The sequence below is a fragment of the Vipera berus genome (genome assembly GCF_964194415.1).
Source record: "Vipera berus genome assembly, chromosome: W".
Lineage (NCBI taxonomy): Eukaryota > Metazoa > Chordata > Lepidosauria > Squamata > Viperidae > Vipera > Vipera berus.
The window spans coordinates 50,536,275-50,553,823 of record NC_138210.1 but is presented as its reverse complement, the minus strand read 5'-3'; the positions used below and the strand labels follow the sequence as shown (position 1 = coordinate 50,553,823).

At 44.6% G+C, this 17,549-nt stretch overlaps 1 protein-coding gene across 1 annotated transcript in view; it reads left to right on the top strand.

Moving 5' to 3' along the window:
- Nucleotides 1-667: 667 nt before the first annotated feature.
- LOC308676591 (helicase SRCAP-like) overlaps nt 668-17,549 on the top strand; it is a 36,612-nt gene continuing 19,730 nt past the window's right edge. The window contains exons 1-19 of the mRNA XM_081342485.1: nt 668-1,423; nt 3,247-3,497; nt 3,761-4,003; nt 4,803-4,988; nt 5,369-5,509; nt 6,534-6,747; nt 6,981-7,273; nt 7,700-7,790; nt 7,893-7,982; nt 8,601-8,756; nt 9,639-9,895; nt 9,977-10,154; nt 12,515-12,651; nt 13,851-14,020; nt 14,108-14,300; nt 14,402-14,538; nt 14,947-15,133; nt 15,292-15,461; nt 16,667-17,016. Of these exons, the coding sequence (XP_081198611.1) occupies nt 3,435-3,497; nt 3,761-4,003; nt 4,803-4,988; nt 5,369-5,509; nt 6,534-6,747; nt 6,981-7,273; nt 7,700-7,790; nt 7,893-7,982; nt 8,601-8,756; nt 9,639-9,895; nt 9,977-10,154; nt 12,515-12,651; nt 13,851-14,020; nt 14,108-14,300; nt 14,402-14,538; nt 14,947-15,133; nt 15,292-15,461; nt 16,667-17,016 (3,256 nt within the window). The 5' untranslated portion in view covers nt 668-1,423; nt 3,247-3,434. The remainder of the gene's footprint in view (nt 1,424-3,246; nt 3,498-3,760; nt 4,004-4,802; nt 4,989-5,368; nt 5,510-6,533; nt 6,748-6,980; nt 7,274-7,699; nt 7,791-7,892; nt 7,983-8,600; nt 8,757-9,638; nt 9,896-9,976; nt 10,155-12,514; nt 12,652-13,850; nt 14,021-14,107; nt 14,301-14,401; nt 14,539-14,946; nt 15,134-15,291; nt 15,462-16,666; nt 17,017-17,549) is intronic.

The following is a 17,549-nucleotide window of genomic DNA, read 5'->3' as shown; positions in this document are numbered from 1 at the left end:
GAAAGTGAGAAAGGAAGAGGCACAAGAAATCAATGCCAGTGAAGTAGCAAGACATCATCTGGAGGAGCCGCCAGAAGCATGGCTTGGAAGACCACGGACACGAGATTATATAGCAGCCCCAGCAAGTTCCGGGTGGACTGCAGGCGTAGGGCCAGGACATGGGCGTATGTCAAGGTCACTTCGGGCAGGAATAAAAGAAAGAATTAACTTGATGGTGATGGGTGAGTGTGCAACCAAATCGGCAGCGCAGAGGCTTGAGCCATTAAATATTGGGATGAGAAAAAGGATGTTTGAGCTTGCAAGCAAGTCTGCCAACGTGCCAAGACCACCAGGTTCTCGGTTTGGTGTTGCAGATCAGAAGGTTCACGATGAGGGAAGTCCTGGCCTGATGACTGAAAGGCAAAGCCCTGGCTTGTTCACAAGGAAAAAAGAACTAAAAGATTGGAGAGACGGGGTGATGGGAATAGCAATCAGGAGATGCAATGAGGCTCGCTATGTGGGGCGAAGGCCCGGTTGGTTTGCACATAAAGGGGAGGAAGTTAGCTGAGGAGTCGTATGTTCCTGCGAGTAGCTCCCATAAGGTGACATCCATTTTGGGACATGTTGAAAGAAGAGTGTTAACAATGGCACAGCAGGTAACAAATGAGAGAGTACCAGGTTTGGAAGTGGGTGGACAAAGTCTGATTGAGGCACTGAACCAGGATATGGAGTTAGCAAGGTCCAAGAAAGGCGAGAGGTTTTCAAGGTAACTGGTGAAAGAAATTATGTCATGAGCTTAGGGATATTGGGTTGTTTTTAAGAATTAGTGAGTGGAAAAGTAGAAAATGTATAGAGAATAGTACAGTTTCAGAGGAAAGCTTCAGGTTGAGAGGATTTATATATTTGTCAAAGGAATAGAGAAAGAGAAAGGCCAAGACAACGATACAAGTTACAGAGTATTGACGCTTCAGGGACAAAGGTGCGTGTGTGTATAGGGAATGAAACGATAAAAATTGACCTTGAGAAAATGGGTGACTTCGATCATCTGGGATTTGTGGCTGTGAGCGGAAGATAACATCTTTCAGATTGTCTCTGGAACATTTAGTAGCATCTCAAACAGGTTCTTGCCTTTTCACATAGGCTTGGATTTGGTAGCTGGTGCTTACATTAAACATCTCCATCGTAACCTGTAGTCAAGCTATTCCTGTGCTGTCTGCCTTACAGTCGTGGAGAAATATGGACAGCCTTTCGCTAATGCTTTGAAGAGAATTTAAAAAAAATATAAAAAAAATAGAGCAAGACTCCAGCGAAATGAATAAATGCTTGCAAAACCTGGTATTCTTTGCCTTGGATTGACCTTTTTTTTTCAGGAGTAGTCTTCCCCTGGAAAGCGAAACCCTGGAAGTACAGTCTGAAAAGCAAGTGGAATTCTCAGCTCAAACAGGTAAGGCTGAAATTTTGTAAAAAAAAATTTAAAAAAATATTGTGAATATGGAAACATTTGTAAAAATGCTAAGGAAGGAAGGAAATTGCCATATCTTTCTAAAGTAAAATTAGATGCAGTTAGTTTCTGTTTCACCTATAGGATAAGTCCTCAACTTACAACTGATAACTTAGTGACCATTCAAAGTTATGACCGATTCTCCCCCCCCCCCCCAAAAAAAAACAGTACGGCCCAGATTTGAATTGCTGATGGCCACCCTCCCTCTTTTCCTATTGTCACACGATTGCATCTTGGGTGCCTGGTAACCAGCCCACATTTACCCCCGTTTGCAATGTCCTGCAGTCATGTGACTGCCAATTCCAACATTTTTTGCTGGAAACCAGTATTTCTAATTTCTGCCAAAAAAATGCCCTTCACAGCCAATGGGATTGCTTTACAACCACCAAAGTTGCTTAACAAATCTTGCAAAAAATGTTATGAAATGAAGTTGGTCATGGGGGTGCCTCACAACCATCACGACATACGACAGAAATTCCGGTCTCCGTTACAGTGGTAAGCTGAGGGCTATGTGTATTAGATTTTGCTTGCTGTGATACGCAGGAGAGTATACTAGGAACTATTGCAGTCAAAAGGCAGGAAATATATTTGATAAGTCTTGACTCACAGACACATTGACATCTTGTGAGCACCCTCAAATTTGGAACTGCACATTTCCTCGTAGAAGCAGAAATTTTCTTTAGGAAATTTCTATTGGAAAAAGATGGTGTGGTATCAAGATTCCCTTTTTGTGTTCCATTACATTGCGATTACATTTCAAATCATAGCATAGGTAGTTCTCAACTGATGACCATTCATCTAACAACGTTTCAAAATTATGGCAGTGGTGAAAAAAAATGACTTACAACTGGTCCTCCTAGAACAGGGGTAGGCAACCTTGGCTCTTTTATGACTCGTGGACTTCAACTCCCAGAATTCCTGAGCTAGCCATGCTGAGGGGAAAGGGAGAGGTTTCCAAGCTAAGCCATGCTGGCTCAGGAATTCTGGGAGTTGAAGTCCACGAGTCATAAAAGAGCCAAGGTTGCCTACCCCTGTCCTAGAATCAGGTCATGTGATTGTCATTTATGACAATTCTCAGGGGGCTTCCAACAAGCAAAGCCAATGAGGAAACCTGGATTTGCTTAAGAACTGCATGATTTGCTTAAGAACTGTGGCAAAAAAAGGTTGTAAAATCAGCTGTGGTTCACTTAATGACTGCATTGCTTAGCAACGGGAGTTCTGGTCCCAATTGTCATAAGTCGAGGACTATATTCAGCTATTTTTTTGCAAAGATACAGAGATGCGAAAACGGCAAGCTATGAACAAAACTTACAATTTTCAGAACTATGGAACAGCATAGTAGTAAGCATTAATTTTTTTTAAGCAGTTACATGTTTAGAGGCACCCAAATGAAATAAAGAAACAAATACAGATTTCTTAAGGGTGCATCTATAAAAACTGAAAAGAGAAGCGCAACTATATTTTGGGAGAGAGAAACTTTCTCAAATTTAGAATAATCCTCAGACAACGAAGTTGGCCTTCCAAAAAAAAAAAGAGTGCATTCCCTTTTCAAGACCTTTTCCTACAATTTCCGCCCCCCCCCCCCCCAATTACGTTAAAATGCTATTGGCAGAAGTCAGTTTGTTTTGATTGGTGAATTGTGCTTTTTTTTTTTTTTTTTTTCAAAAAAAAAAAGAAGAAGCTTTTTGGATACGTGCATCAGTTTTGAAAGATTTTCAATTTGGCTGCAGTCATGAATGCTGATTTCTGTTCATGACTCTCTTCAGCTAATTCTGAGTCAGGCAGTCCCGGGCGCAGGCTGGGCTGCCAAGGAACCCAGGAGCTGGACGGCTCGTCCCAGTGGCTGGCTGAGCAGAATGAGGCCGGTTCGCAGCATGCCCTGGAACAGGAGGCCAGCACTACAACCGCAGCTGAAACTGTTGGGACGAGAGGCAAAGAGCAAGAGCGAACTAAAATGCAGACCAGTCCTCCCCCCCCACCACCACAACAACAACAACAACACCTGCTGCACGCACAGGTAGAGTTGGAGGTGAGAAGCACCCGTGTGCAAATCCCTCCGGATTAGCCGAGTCGTATCTGTGGATTTTCAGCGATGGTTTGAGATAATGGGAGACACGTTGTAGGGAGCAGCTTTGCGGCAAGGCAAACCAAAGGGAAGTTCTTCTCTGAGACTTTTATTTCTGGAGTTGCTGTATTTTAACGATTAAGGGCGCTGTGATAATCCTTGCCGTTGATCTCTTCCTTCCTTCCATGCCTTTCATATTACACCGTGCGCTTCAGGCTACATCAGACAAAATGACAGGGAGCAATCCAGTGTCACCAGCCTCTTCAGGCTCACCTTCCTCAAGTGGGAGCATCTCGCCGCCACATCTGGCCCACGACTCCTCTTTGGACAGTCACCTAAGTTTTGACGGTCCCAAGTCGCAGAACAGAGCCCTGGTATCATCTGGGATGTACATCTCCCCTGATCCCGCGAGCATGTGGGACAAGACACACGCAGAGATTGCTGAGCAAGCAAAGCATGTAAGCTCTTGTCCAAACCGTCGGACCCCTTTGAGCCATTTTTTTTTATGTTGGGCATAAGCATTTGCAGTCAGTGAGATTAAACGAAAATGTTTAAAAAATACTTCAGATGTGCGTTGGAAATGGAAGCAAAGACCAGGTACTTATTATCATACCTGGTAGACGTGTCCTAAAGCTCAAAGGTTCTGGCTTAAGATACACTTAATGGTTGGAGAAGGTGATTAAAAAAAACAAATAGAATTCAAACCAGAATTGGTTTTTGTTAGGAATGATAGGTCCCAACTATGACAAGGAGAGTGGATACCTAATATTACATGTATTAACAGCAGCGAGAATTGTGTATGCTCAATACTGGAAAAGTAAAAACTTACCGACTGAAGAAGTATTAATTAAAAAAATATTGGATTGTGCAGAAAGGGATAGATTAACTTTACAGATTAAAGAGAGAGCATTCACTTTATTATAGAACTTGGAATAAATTTTATCAATGGCTAGATAAACAAATTAAGAGAGAAAGGAATGTGATACAGAATTTTATTTATATATATTTACCCAGACAATATGCTGTTTGCCAAATATTGAATGTTATTGGGGGAAAACCCAACCCTTACCCCCCAACCTTCCCTGTACCCTAACCCTAATTCCCACCCCATTACCCCCTTCCCCAACCCTATAAAAACTAATAAAAAATTTTTTCCAAAAAAAACCAAACATTTGCAGTCTTAAGATAGTAGGATAGCCCTGAGCCTTTCAGGAAGCATGTGAACAAACTACCTGACCCTGGATACTCTTGTTTTAGGAAGCAGAGATTGAGAATCGAATTGCAGAAATGAAGAAGGAAGGATTCTGGTCTTTGAAAAGGCTTTCCAAGGTGCCTGAGCCAATTCGGCCCAAAGTGCACTGGGATTATCTTTGTGAGGAAATGCAATGGCTCTCTGCTGACTTTGCTCAAGAACGTCGCTGGAAGAGGGGTGTTGCCAGGAAGGTGGGTGCTGGCATCTTTAAAACTTATCTTGCCTTTAAACTGCCCTGTCTCCAGACTTTTTCAGCAGGTTTGCATCCGTCCATCCAATCCCATCTTTATACCTTTTAGAAGCAAATGCCATGTAATGGGATGCTGCTGCTTAGCTGTTTCATGGCTCCTGTGGGATTTCTGGACTTTTGTATAGCCCTAGCAGTTAAGTGATGTAATTGGTGCTGTTTCAACTGGGTAGTGCACAGTATGGCTGTACGATTTCCCTCCATAAAACTTCCCACAAGCTAATCTTTCCTAAAATAGGGTCCAGGATAAAAGTGGAAAACATGGCGACCTGTGACGGATTTTGGTCATTTGGACCTGTCGCCTTTCTCCCCTGTGGCATACAGGTTGTGCGCATGGTGATCAGGCACCACGAGGAACAGAAGCAGAAAGAAGAACGAGCCAAACGCGAGGAGCAAGCCAAGTTGCGCCGCATTGCTTCCTCCATTGCCAAAGAGGTCAAGCAGTTCTGGAGCAACGTTGAGAAGGTGTGTGAAGCCCTTGTCCAGAGTCAGGAAAAGTGTGTTGTACATCTTGATAGCCTAAATATATAGGCAAGTACATGCCAGCCCATTTTCCATGTCATTGAGTTTATTCTTATTTTATCTGTCTGATCAAAAGTGTTGAAAATGTACGCATGAAATAGCTGGTCCTTTATACCATAGTGTTACTTTTGCCTGTTATTATAGTTATATCCCTCCAAAACTCCAGGCACGTTTTGCATGGAGGGATTTCTCCTCATTTTTATCCACAGGCCAACTCCATGAGAAAGGCAGAATAGGGGGAATAGCCACTCAGTAAGTTGCCATTGTCAGATAAGTTTGTAGTCTCAGTCTGTTCAAAACTACACTGGCCTACCCTTTTAAAATTTGCACTGGAGCTATTGTCCTAAGGAAATTGGATTCATGGTTTTTATATTTTATATAACAGTTGGAAGGGACCTTGGATGTCTTCTAGTCCAGTGTTTTTCAACCTTTTTTGGGCAAAGGCACACTTGTTTCATGAAAAAAATCACGAGGCACTCCACCATTAGAAAATGTTAAAAAATTTAACTCTGTGCCTATATTGACTATATATAAAGTAATTCTCTTGAATAGGAATCAAATAAACACAAAGAAAGTATTTTATAATTACTTTTCAATTTTTCCCACGGCACACCAGGCAACATCTCGCGGCACACTAGTGTGCCGCAGAACAGTGGTTGAAAAACACTGTTCTAGTCCAACCCCCTACTCAAGCAGGAGCCCGTATAACATTTCAGACAAATGGCTGTCCAATCTCTTCTTATTAGCAAGAAGCTTTTGAACTGTGCAAAGAAGCCATGCCCATTTTTGTATTTTCATGGTTACAGAGGAAAGGATGGCTATAATTATGCGTAATGCTATTGAAAATGCATTGTGGGACTTGAATGAATTTAGTTCGAGATTGGATTCTTGATGTAGTTTGTAGTTTGGTATTTCGCCTCGAACTGAGAGATGGGCAGCATATATAAACCGAATAAAACGTCTTCAGGTTGTGCAATTCAAGCAGCAGTCACGTCTGGAGGAAAAACGGAAAAAAGCACTGGATCTGCAGCTGGATTTTATAGTGGGCCAGACTGAGAAATATTCCGACTTGCTAACCCAGAGCCTCAATGAGACTCTTCCAGTTCCCAGCAAGACCAGTGGCTCCCATGCCGGCTCTACTGCTTCCAGTCCAACTCCCCCTGCTCAGCTCATCGAAGATGGTCAGTTTCCTCAACTCTGTTCTTTGAGCTTGCCAATTCCTAACCCATTTAGTACGGCTTCTATTTCAAACTACACCTTCCCGCTTAAAAAAGACATTGGCTTTGTTAGAAATGGTATTTGTTTCCCAGGGGTGTCGTGTGGGATTTCACTCTCCCCTCCCGACCCACAATTCTAGAATTGGTTTTGTGACTTGAAGGGGGGCGTTGCAGCTGATCCTTTTTCTCATTGACAGATGGGGATTTTCAACCGCATGAAGAGTCAGATGACGAAGAGACAATTGAAGCTGAGGAGCAACAAGAAGGGAACGATTCCGAAACGCAGCTGCGGGAGATTGAGCTGCTAAAGCAGGAAAGCGAGCTACCTTTAGAGGAGCTACTGCAGACGTTGCCATCCCAAATCTTAGAAAATTCCTTCAGTGTGTCTCCTGGTGCCTCCAGCTCTGACGATGATGGCGATGAAGAAGAAGAGGGTGACAACGAAGAGGAAGTTGAGCAGGAGGAAAGTCAGACCTCTGAAACACTAAAGGTATCCTTCAGGTCAAGCCTTGAGCTGGGAAGTCAGGGTGCTTTGTATTTATAGGCTGGGATTAAAAGAATCCAACCTTCCAGTTTTAAAACTCATACTGTGCTGTGGTGGCACAGTGGTTAGCATGCAGTATGGCAGACCAATTCTGTTGACTGCCAGCAGTTCGATTCTCACCAGGCTCAAGGTTGACTCAGCCTTCCATCCTTCCGAGGTGAGTAAAATGAAAACCTACTCTGTAAACCACTTAGGGCTGTAAAATACTGAAGCGGTATATAAGTCCTGCTACTACTATTTAACTGGTTCCCACAATTGACATTTGCCAAGAAGCATCAATTACAATCTGTCCTACTGTTACATGCCCCTGTGCCCCAAAGAGCTTCCCGTTGCGGTCTGTCTCTTGAAGCCTTATCCTCCCCCTCTACTTAGCAGGAGAAACCCAAACCTGTTACTCAGAGGAGTAAGAAACCTTGGAAACCGGACGAAGAGGATGAGGAGTTTACGGCCAATGAAGAGGAAGGTAAGCGTGCTGTTTTGAGTCATGAGTTGACTGAACGCAGTGAGAATTGGGATGAGGGTTAGGATTGCAATCCAATAACATAGGAAATCCTTTCTCTCCCAGCTGAAGATGTAGAGGAAACGATAGATGCTGAAGAGAAGCTGGAAGGAAATGTGGATCACAGCAAGGAACTGGATGATCTGGCCAAGGAAGGTTCGAAGAGAGATTGCAACTCGGGATAGCGAATGGGGATTGGGTTCCATAATCCTTCAGAACAATAATTATGTTTGAATAGTATTTCTGAATGTCTGCTGGATCTATGAAACGTCATTCCTAGAATTTGTTCAAGCAACAAAGGGTCCCATTTAAGCACCTGCCCCCAACACCGTACTGTTTTGTCTTGGAGTACTTCTCCTTCCCCCCCAAAAAAGTGTCGCAAACACTTTTTTTTCCTCCTTTAATCTCTTTTCCAGAAGCGTGGGAAAAATTACTGACTAAAGTTTAAAAATTGGCTCTTTTTCCTCCCTTTAATCTCTTCGGAAGCGTGGGAAAAATGACTTTGCTGACTAAAGTTTAAAAATTGGCTAATTTGAACCTGTGATGCAGTGCCAAAGGGACAGAAAGCATCTGAATCTACTCCTAAGTTAGACTTTGGTAGTCAGGGTTAAGACTTAACCTCTAGTTAACAGTTGATGTGTCATTTCAAAGCTTTACCACTCCAGAAAGGGGAGATCCCTTCAACATAAGTAAAGCAGCAGGTGAGGTTGGAGAAATCAAACTCCTTGCGTTCCGTTGGCCTAACACAAGTTTTCTTTTGGACTTTTTTAACAGGTGAACTGCCCATGGAGGAGTTACTGCAGAAATATGCTGGGGCTTATGCTTCAGACTTTGAAGTGGAAGCATCAGACACTTCATCTGAGGCACTGGAGCCCAGCACTTCAGAGTACGAGGAGGAATCGGAGGAGGAGAATAGCACTAGTCACTCAGGTACAGAAGGAAGAGGGAGTGGCCCCTGTAACATGCGGCTATAGGTATTCCTGCGCTTCAGGCTTGAACATTTGACAATGTGGATTGCACTTTACTATAATCTATGCCGGTTAGAACTGTCAAGAGTTGAAGTTTTGCAATGTCTTTGGGGGGGAGGGGCAATAATTTGCCATTCCTGCTGTAAATGAATGTTTTTGCATGGTATCAAAAGCTGGATGGATTTTTGAGCTGTTCAGACGTTTCGCCCTGGTTCTCCAAATTGATACCTTGCAAAACTGCTGGTCTAAAACCAATGTGTTGGATTTCTCCGAATGAAAACTGGGGCCTGCCGTGAGCGATTTCTTACGTAGAAAAGCAGTGTGTGTGTGTGTGTGTGTAAAGGTAAAGGTTCCCCCGCACATGCGTGCTAGTTGTTTCCAACTCTAGGGGCTGGTGCTCAGCGCTTGTCCGAGGACGTCTCCGTGGTCATGTGGCCGGCATGACTAGACGCCAAAGGTGCACGGAACGCTGTTACCTTCCCACCGTAGTGGTCCCTATTTTTCTACTTGCTTTTTTTACGTGTTTTCGAACTGCTAGGTTGGCAGAAGCTGGGACGAGTAACAGGCGCTCACTCTGCTACGCAGCACTCGGGATTCGACCCGCCAAATTGCCGACCTTCTGATTGACAAGCTCAGTGTCCTAACCCACTGAGCCACCGCGTCCCATACACACACACACATACACACACACGTGTGTTTGTGTGTATATGTGTGTGTATGTGTGTGTGTGTATATATATATATGTGTGTGTGTGTGTGTGTATGTACGTGTGTGTGTATTGTGTGTGTAGTTAACAGGATTATGTAGTACGGCTTTATCTCAACATTGCTGATTTTGCCTCCAGATTCCACGGAAGAGATCGAAGAAAGTGAGCAAGAGGAAAGTGAGGTAGAGGATGCCCTTGAGGAGGAAAGGAGAGGCGCTTCAGTAATCCAGGAGGAAGATTTTGGTGTTGAGTACCTGTTGAAGCAGGATGATGATAATGGCGGCGAGGGAGACAATGATTCAGCTCCAGCTCCGGGGCCCAAAAAAGAGATCACAGACATTGCAGCAGCAGCAGAGAGCCTACAGCCAAAAGGCTACACCTTGGCAACCACACAAGTGAGTCATTTTGTTGGGTCAGCCAATTAGGGAGGGAGTGAAATAAAGCAGAGAAATTACATTAACCATTCTCCCTTGCAGGTGAAGACACCAATTCCCTATTTGTTGCGTGGGACGCTGCGAGAATACCAACACATTGGCCTTGATTGGCTGGTTACCATGTATGAGAAGAAACTCAACGGCATCCTGGCTGACGAGATGGGTCTTGGTAAAACGATCCAGACAATTTCCTTGTTGGCGCATCTGGCCTGTGAAAAAGGTGGGCAAATAGCTGGGAGAGCGCTCTAGTTATTTGGGCAGGAAGGAGATCGGAGTGGAGATGGATTCCGCATAAGAAAAAAGTCACAGCTGATGTTGTGCCTAAGTCATATTGGGTACTAATGTCCACTTGGACCCTTGGCAGAGTAACTAAGCTAGTTACACTGGACCTGTGATTAATCCCTCCCAGTGGTTCATAATAATATATTGCTCAAAAAAATAAAGGGAACACAAGATAAGACATCGTACTATTAAATACAGTACATTGTGTTGTTTAAGTGTTCCCTTTATTTTTTTGAGCAGTATATATTCAACAACACGATTACAAGGACAGATCTGTTGATTCCTGTCGGGACAATTCCTGTAGGTCAGGTAAAAGTATCCCAGTATCACTTGGTGATAGTACTTGGTGAAATATAAGCAGAACCACCACAGAGCAGTAAAGGAAATCAGACTACACCTCCCTCAACAACTATAACAAAATACAACGGTTGATGGTACCAGAAGCTGCCAAGAGATACAGGATACTAACAGAGTTGCACACACCCCATCTTTCTCAGTATACACCATCAATCAAGGCGATCAGAGTGGTCCTCCATGCCACATCCAACTACATCCAAATTGAAAAGGTCAAGGTACTTAGTTTAATCCAATAACTTGGAGCAACCATCCGTGTGTAATCGGGAGGCCTGCAGCTCTCAGGAGTCCAGTGAGATCTTGAGATGGCTCTTGCAGATCTCATCTCTTGAGTGTGGTGTTCTTTAAAAAATCTTTTTACTATGACTTGTTTTGACGTATTTATGGTACGCAGCTAGTGTTGTGACTCAGGGCCAGCCTGTGGGTCCGACAGCCGGCTCCGATGTATCGGATGACTCAGATGAGGGGGAGGAGGGAGACGAACCGGCTGATGATGGTTTGGAGGCTTTGCAGAGCCCTCAGCCGGGGACCTCTTCTCAGCTGCGTGAGCCCGATAGTGCGGAGGATGATGACCCACAGCTGGCCCTGTTCAAGGATGCCCGACGCAGGAGGCAGTCGAGCAGGAACAAACAAAGAAAGGCTGTGGGACTCCTCGGGAGGAGGCACAGGGAGACCACGCCCTGAGCTCTCAATAAAAGGAGTGTTTGGGGAGGGGCCGGTTGCTGAAAGCAACTCTTCCGCTTGAGGAGACAAGCTCTAGTGTTTTTGTTAATTGAGTAATAAAACTTGGCAGACGCCTTTTAGCCTTGGACGCTCTCCAGTCTCTTCTTTCTGAATAGGGGTTTGCCTTACTACAAGGCCAGAAGAGGGCTGGTTCAGAACAGCTAGTCCTCAACTGACAACAGTTCATTTAGTGGCTGTTGGAAGGGAAGTTGCAGTGGCGCTGAAAAAAGTGATGTGACTCTTTTTCGCATGACCCCACTGCAGCATCCCCATCGTCACGTGATCAAAATTCAGACACTTGGCAACTGACTCTTTATCAAAATTCAGACACTTGGCAACTGACTCTTTATTTACGATGGTTGCCAGGGGCCCAGGGTCATTTAATAACCTTTTGCGACCTTCAGACAATGAAAGTCAATGGGGAAACCCGATTCGCTTAACCGTGTTACTAAATTTACAACTGCGGTGATTCTAACTGAACAATTGTGGCACAAAAGCGCCTAATATGAAGCAAAACTCGGCTGTCTCACTGAGCAACAGAAATTTTGAGCTCAGTGGTGGTGGTAAGTTGAGGACAGTGTGAATGTGAATAAATAAATGGCTGAATTGATCCAACCCAAATGTGTTTCCTTAGGTAGGCTCTCCTCACTGGCTCTTTTTTTTTTAGTGGATGGGGAATTCCCTCTGCAAAAAAAGTGTTAATGAGCTCAGTGACACTTAGCATGCCAGAGTCTTTAGTAGCCCTTAAAAACCAGAGTGGGGAACGAGCTTGTGTTGAAATAGTTGCCAAAATCTTATTGACTTCTTTTAAGAGACAATGCATGGGATTCATTCAAAAGGACATTGCTAGGTGGCGTTACGGTCATCCCAAAGTATGGTATACCTTGAATTGACTCAAAAAGCCCAGCATGAGCCTAAGTGACCTTCAAATGCCACAAAATTGCTCAAATGGAACCTGCCACTGGACAGAGTCACTACAGGATTATTCATCCAGTAGCCTGAAAAGAGCCCACTTGGTAAATACAGCTGGGAAGAAGATTTGATAGTGCTTTTTTCTCATAAGATCTGCTTGCGATGGTATTGCCACCTGTGTGGTAGAACTGAATGTATCCAGGGGACATGTACGACTGGGGGGGTGGGGTGGGGGAATAAGGTGAAGAAGTGACTTTTGCCTTTAGAGACATAAACATCTCTGGGTACGATGTTTGTTTGCTCCTGCAGGCAGCTGGGGTCCTCACTTGATCATCGTTCCCACCAGTGTAATGCTCAACTGGGAAATGGAAATCAAGCGCTGGTGCCCCAGTTTCAAGATTTTAACATATTACGGGGCGCAGAAGGAGCGTAAGCTAAAGCGACAGGTGAGAGTTGTCAACCACTCGCAGCTGGTTTTGAACTTTCCTATTCTTCAGCTATGCATAAGAAGATTGCCTTCTGCTTCATGGTCTTGTGTGTCCAGTATCTGGTATTCTCATATAGCTATCTATCTATATCTATTATCTATATATCTATATCTACCTATCTATATATACACACACATACATACATATATATATATACATACATACACACACACACACACATACTAAATGTAGCACAAACAGGAAATGTTCACGTTAATGCTGTTTCCTACTAGTTAAAAGCAGAAAAAAAATTAATTGCAAGGGATTGGACACTGACTTCAGTGCCATCATAGAACCGTGCATGATGGTTCTGGAAAGAGCAAGCACGCTTGACCTTGTGGGTAATGTACACAGAGTTGTGTTATGGTGATGGACTTAGGAATGCAAATCTTGCAGATCATTGACTTGAGGAGCAATTTTGTTTTAACTGTTTCTACTAGAAGAAGGGTGTTATTAGCTGCGAAGTCGTGTCCGACCTATCGCGACCCCATGGACAACGTTCCTCCAGGCTTTCCTGTCCTCTACCATCTTCTGGAGTCCATTTAGGCTCACGCCTACTGCTTCAGTGACTCCATCCAGCCACCTCATTCTCTGTCGTCCCCTTCTTCTATTGCCCTCAACCTTTCCCAGCATTAGGCTCTTCTCCAGTGAGTCCTTCCTTCTCATTAGGTGGCCAAAGTATTTGAGTTTTAGCTTCAGGATCTGGCCTTCTAAAGAGCAGTTAGGGTTGATCTCCTCTAGGACCGACCGGTTTGATCGCCTTGCAGTCCAGGGGACCCGCAGGAGTCTTCTCCAGCACCATAGTTCAAAGGCCTCAATTCTTTGGCGCTCAGCCTTTCTTATGGTCCAAATTTCACTGCCATACATTGCAACTGGGAAGACCATAGCCTTGACTATACGCACTTTTGTTGACAGGGTGATGTATCTGCTTTTTAGTGTGCTGTCTAGATTTGCCATGGCTTTCCTCCCAAGGAGCAAGCGTCTTTTAATTTCTTGGCTACAGTCCCCGTCTGCAGTGATCTTGGAGCCCAGGAAAATAAAATCTGTCACTACCTCCATTTCTTCCCCATCTATCTGCCAGGAAGAAGGGTAGCAGGCAGTTAATAAGGAATCTCTCTTACTAGCCCTGTTGTAATTCCTTCACTGCCTCCATTTAGGGTTGGACCAAGCCCAATGCCTTCCATATCTGCATCACCTCCTATAAGTTGGTGTTGCAGGATCACCAGGCCTTTCGACGCAAGAATTGGAAATACCTGATCTTGGATGAGGCTCAGAACATCAAGAACTTCAAATCCCAACGCTGGCAGTCTTTGCTCAACTTCAACAGGTGAGGCGATAGCAGTGTTTCCCTCAGCATTAAATAGAAACAGCTTTCTTCAGAAATTTTCAAATTTGTGTCTTACTTGTGTTCTAGCCAGCGACGGCTACTGCTGACTGGGACACCTCTCCAGAACAGCTTAATGGAGTTGTGGTCCCTCATGCACTTCCTGATGCCACACGTCTTCCAGTCACACCGCGAGTTCAAGGAGTGGTTTTCCAACCCACTGACAGGCATGATTGAAGGCAGCCAGGAGTACAATGAGAATTTAGTCAAAAGACTGCACAAGGTGAGCATCGTGGAAGGAGAAGGCCTTTTCAAGGGACTGTTGAAAATGGACCGAGAAGAGATCCGGAACAAAACGTGCCTTCTTTGTCATCGTCCCAACAGGTGCTGCGCCCGTTCCTCTTGCGAAGGGTCAAAGTGGATGTAGAGAAGCAAATGCCAAAGAAATACGAGCATGTCATCAAGTGCCGTCTTTCCAAGCGCCAGCGTTACCTTTACGATGACTTCATGGCCCAGGCGACGTAAGTATAGACCACGGGTGTCTTAACTTGCCACGTCACGTGACGCATCGCGAGTTTTTTTCGCATTGCCAGAGCTGGGGTGGGTGCGGCCTCAGCATGATGCAATTGGGCCACGGGCCGGCAGTTTGACACCCCTGGTATAGAAGGCTAGTTGAGAAGTGACAGAGGGAATGTCTATGGGTACTAGACATTCTTGGATTTTGTGAGGAAAGTTTTTAAGCTAATAGCGTGGGCCTCATAGAATAGTAGGCTGGTCATTGGAGAGAAAGGAATATAGACCATGGTGTTTCTCTAGCTTTTATTTGTCCAGCTCCACGCCACATCCGTGTTTATGACTCTTGAAATTGATTATTACATTCCTTGGCATCTGTGAGCATAGCTGATTCCATGTGGCTGTCCCCTTTACAGTACCAAGGAGACGTTGGCAACAGGGCACTTCATGAGTGTCATCAACATCCTGATGCAACTCCGGAAGGTCTGCAATCACCCCAATCTTTTTGACCCGCGGCCGATCCACTCGCCATTTATCACAGAGGGCATCTGCTTCCACACTGCTTCCCTCGTCTTGCATGCTCTTGGTTGGGACCCTTTCAAGGCAAGTGCCTCTTCTTCTGATCTCCTTGAAAGGGTGGAATTGCTCCATTTAGTGGGTATCTGGGTGGATAGGTGACCGCTGTTTTTGAGACAAAGGGAGATGCAAAACTAGAACGAAGCATCCTCATTTTATTGCATGTGAATCTCAACCTCTTGCAGAACGTGGACTTGGGCATTTTTGATCTGATCAACTTGGAAGGCTCCGTTTCCCGTTACGAAACAGACACATTCCTGCCCAAATGGAAAGTGACAAGGAAAATGATTGAAGAGATTGCTGAGTCCCCAGACCCTCCTCCCAGACCCAAGCCAGTCAAAATGAAAGTGAACAGGTATTTGTAATTCTTCTCACTGCTCAAGAGGCCTCATTGCGTCATATCCACACTTTTTCCCTTTGGACATAAGCTTGCCAGCTCTGAAGGATTTGGGTTTTCTGACCTAAAGAAAAAGTTGTTATTGGGATTATTCCAATGGCAATTATGCAGAAGAATGATGTGCTATTAGTTAATGTGCTCTGCATTATTTGTTGTCCTGACTTTGAATTTCGAGTATTACCTTGACTAGAATAAATATGCAATAATCTTGGCTGTTGAAACTTAACATTAAGAAAACCAAGATCATGGCATCCGGCCCTCTCAATTCCTGGGAAATAGATGGGGAAGAAATGGAGGTAGTGACAGATTTTATTTTCCTGGGCTCCAAGATCACCACAGATGGGGACTGTAGTCAAGAAATTAAAAGACGCTTGCTCCTGGGGAGGAAAGCCATGGCAAATCTAGACAGCACACTAAAAAGCAGAGACATCACCCTGCCAACAAAAGTGCATATAGTCAAGGCTATGGTCTTCCCAGTTGCAATGTATGGCTATGAAAGCTGGACCATAAGAAAGGCTGAGCGCCAAAGAATTGAAGCCTTTGAACTATGGTGCTGGAGAAGACTCCTGCGAGTCCCTTGGACTGCAAGGCGATCAAACCGGTCAGTCCTAGAGGAGATCAACCCTGACTGCTCTTTAAAAGGCCAGATCCTGAAGCTGAAAGTCAAAGACTTTGGCCACCTAATGAGAAGGAAGGACTCACTGGAGAAGAGCCTAATGCTGGGAAAGATTGAGGGCAATAGAAGAAGGGGACGACAGAGAATGAGGTGGCTGGATGGAGTCACTGAAGCAGTAGGCATGAGCTTAAATGGACTCCAGAAGATGGTAGAGGACAGGAAGACCCGGAGGAACATTGTCCATGGGGTCGCGATGGGTCGGACATGACTTTGCAGCTAACAACAACAATCTTGGCTGAGAACTGGAGGGGACTGTTAAATCTCTCCATCTCTGGAACTGTCTCCATCAGACAGTTCTTAGCCAAGGTTTTATTTTTATTATTATTATTATTATTATTATTATTATTATTATTATTATTATTATTATTATTATTATTATTATTATTATCATCATCATCATCATCATCATCATCATTATTATTATTATTATTATCTATCGTACAGCAGAAGAAAAGGAATACCCATTGCTCTGTGTCATCTCTTTCAGGATGTTACAGCCGATGCCCAAGCCAGAAAACAGAACAGTAGTACTGGTGAACAGCCCTCGACCCACAGCCCCTCTGCAGAGACCGATGACTCCTGTGCTTCCGGAATCACTGGCGCCTGCTCTAGCTCCTGGACCACACCCAGGCCCGGGATTGCCAGGACCTTTGCAGCCCACCACGCTCCCCGTCTCGGTGTCTCTCCCTGTGCCTATCCCGATGCCTCCTTCATCTGTGACCATGTCGGTACCGGTGCCGCCTCCTGCCAGACCACAGACCCCAACTCTAGTGCCTACTTTGAGCCAGAACAACCCAGCTGCTGCTTTGCTGCAGAGCCAGGCCTCTGTTCCTCAGGGTGAGGTTTCTGAATTGTTTGGGGAATGAGGAAAGAGGGCGAGCGAAAGTTTGGGGATGGGGTGTGGAGAGCATGGGGGGGAAGTTGAGCTCTGTTTCTTCTTACCTTCGCCTTTACTCTTAAAGTTGTTTTGTGTGAAACTAGATCTGCACCTCTTGAGTTTATTTTGAAATGGGCAATAGATTTCTTGTTTTGACTTTTAAACAGCAAATTGTCCGTTCGGTTGCAAAACTATCTTGGCATTGGGTTTCCTGAAGCTAGTATCTTAATATTTTAAAAAGATAAGAGTTGTGGGTCTCTAACCTTGTTCTTAAGGGATGCGGTGGCTCAGTGGGTTAAGACGCTGAGCTTGTCGATCGGAAAGTCGGCAGTTTGGCGGGTCGAATCCCGAGTGTCGCGTAACAGAGTGAGCGCCTGTTACTTGTCCCAGCTTCTGCCAACCTAGCAGTTCGAAAGCACGTAAAAAATGCAAGTAGAAAAATAGGGACCACTATGGTGGGAAGGTAACAGGGTTCTGTGCGCCTTTGGCGTCT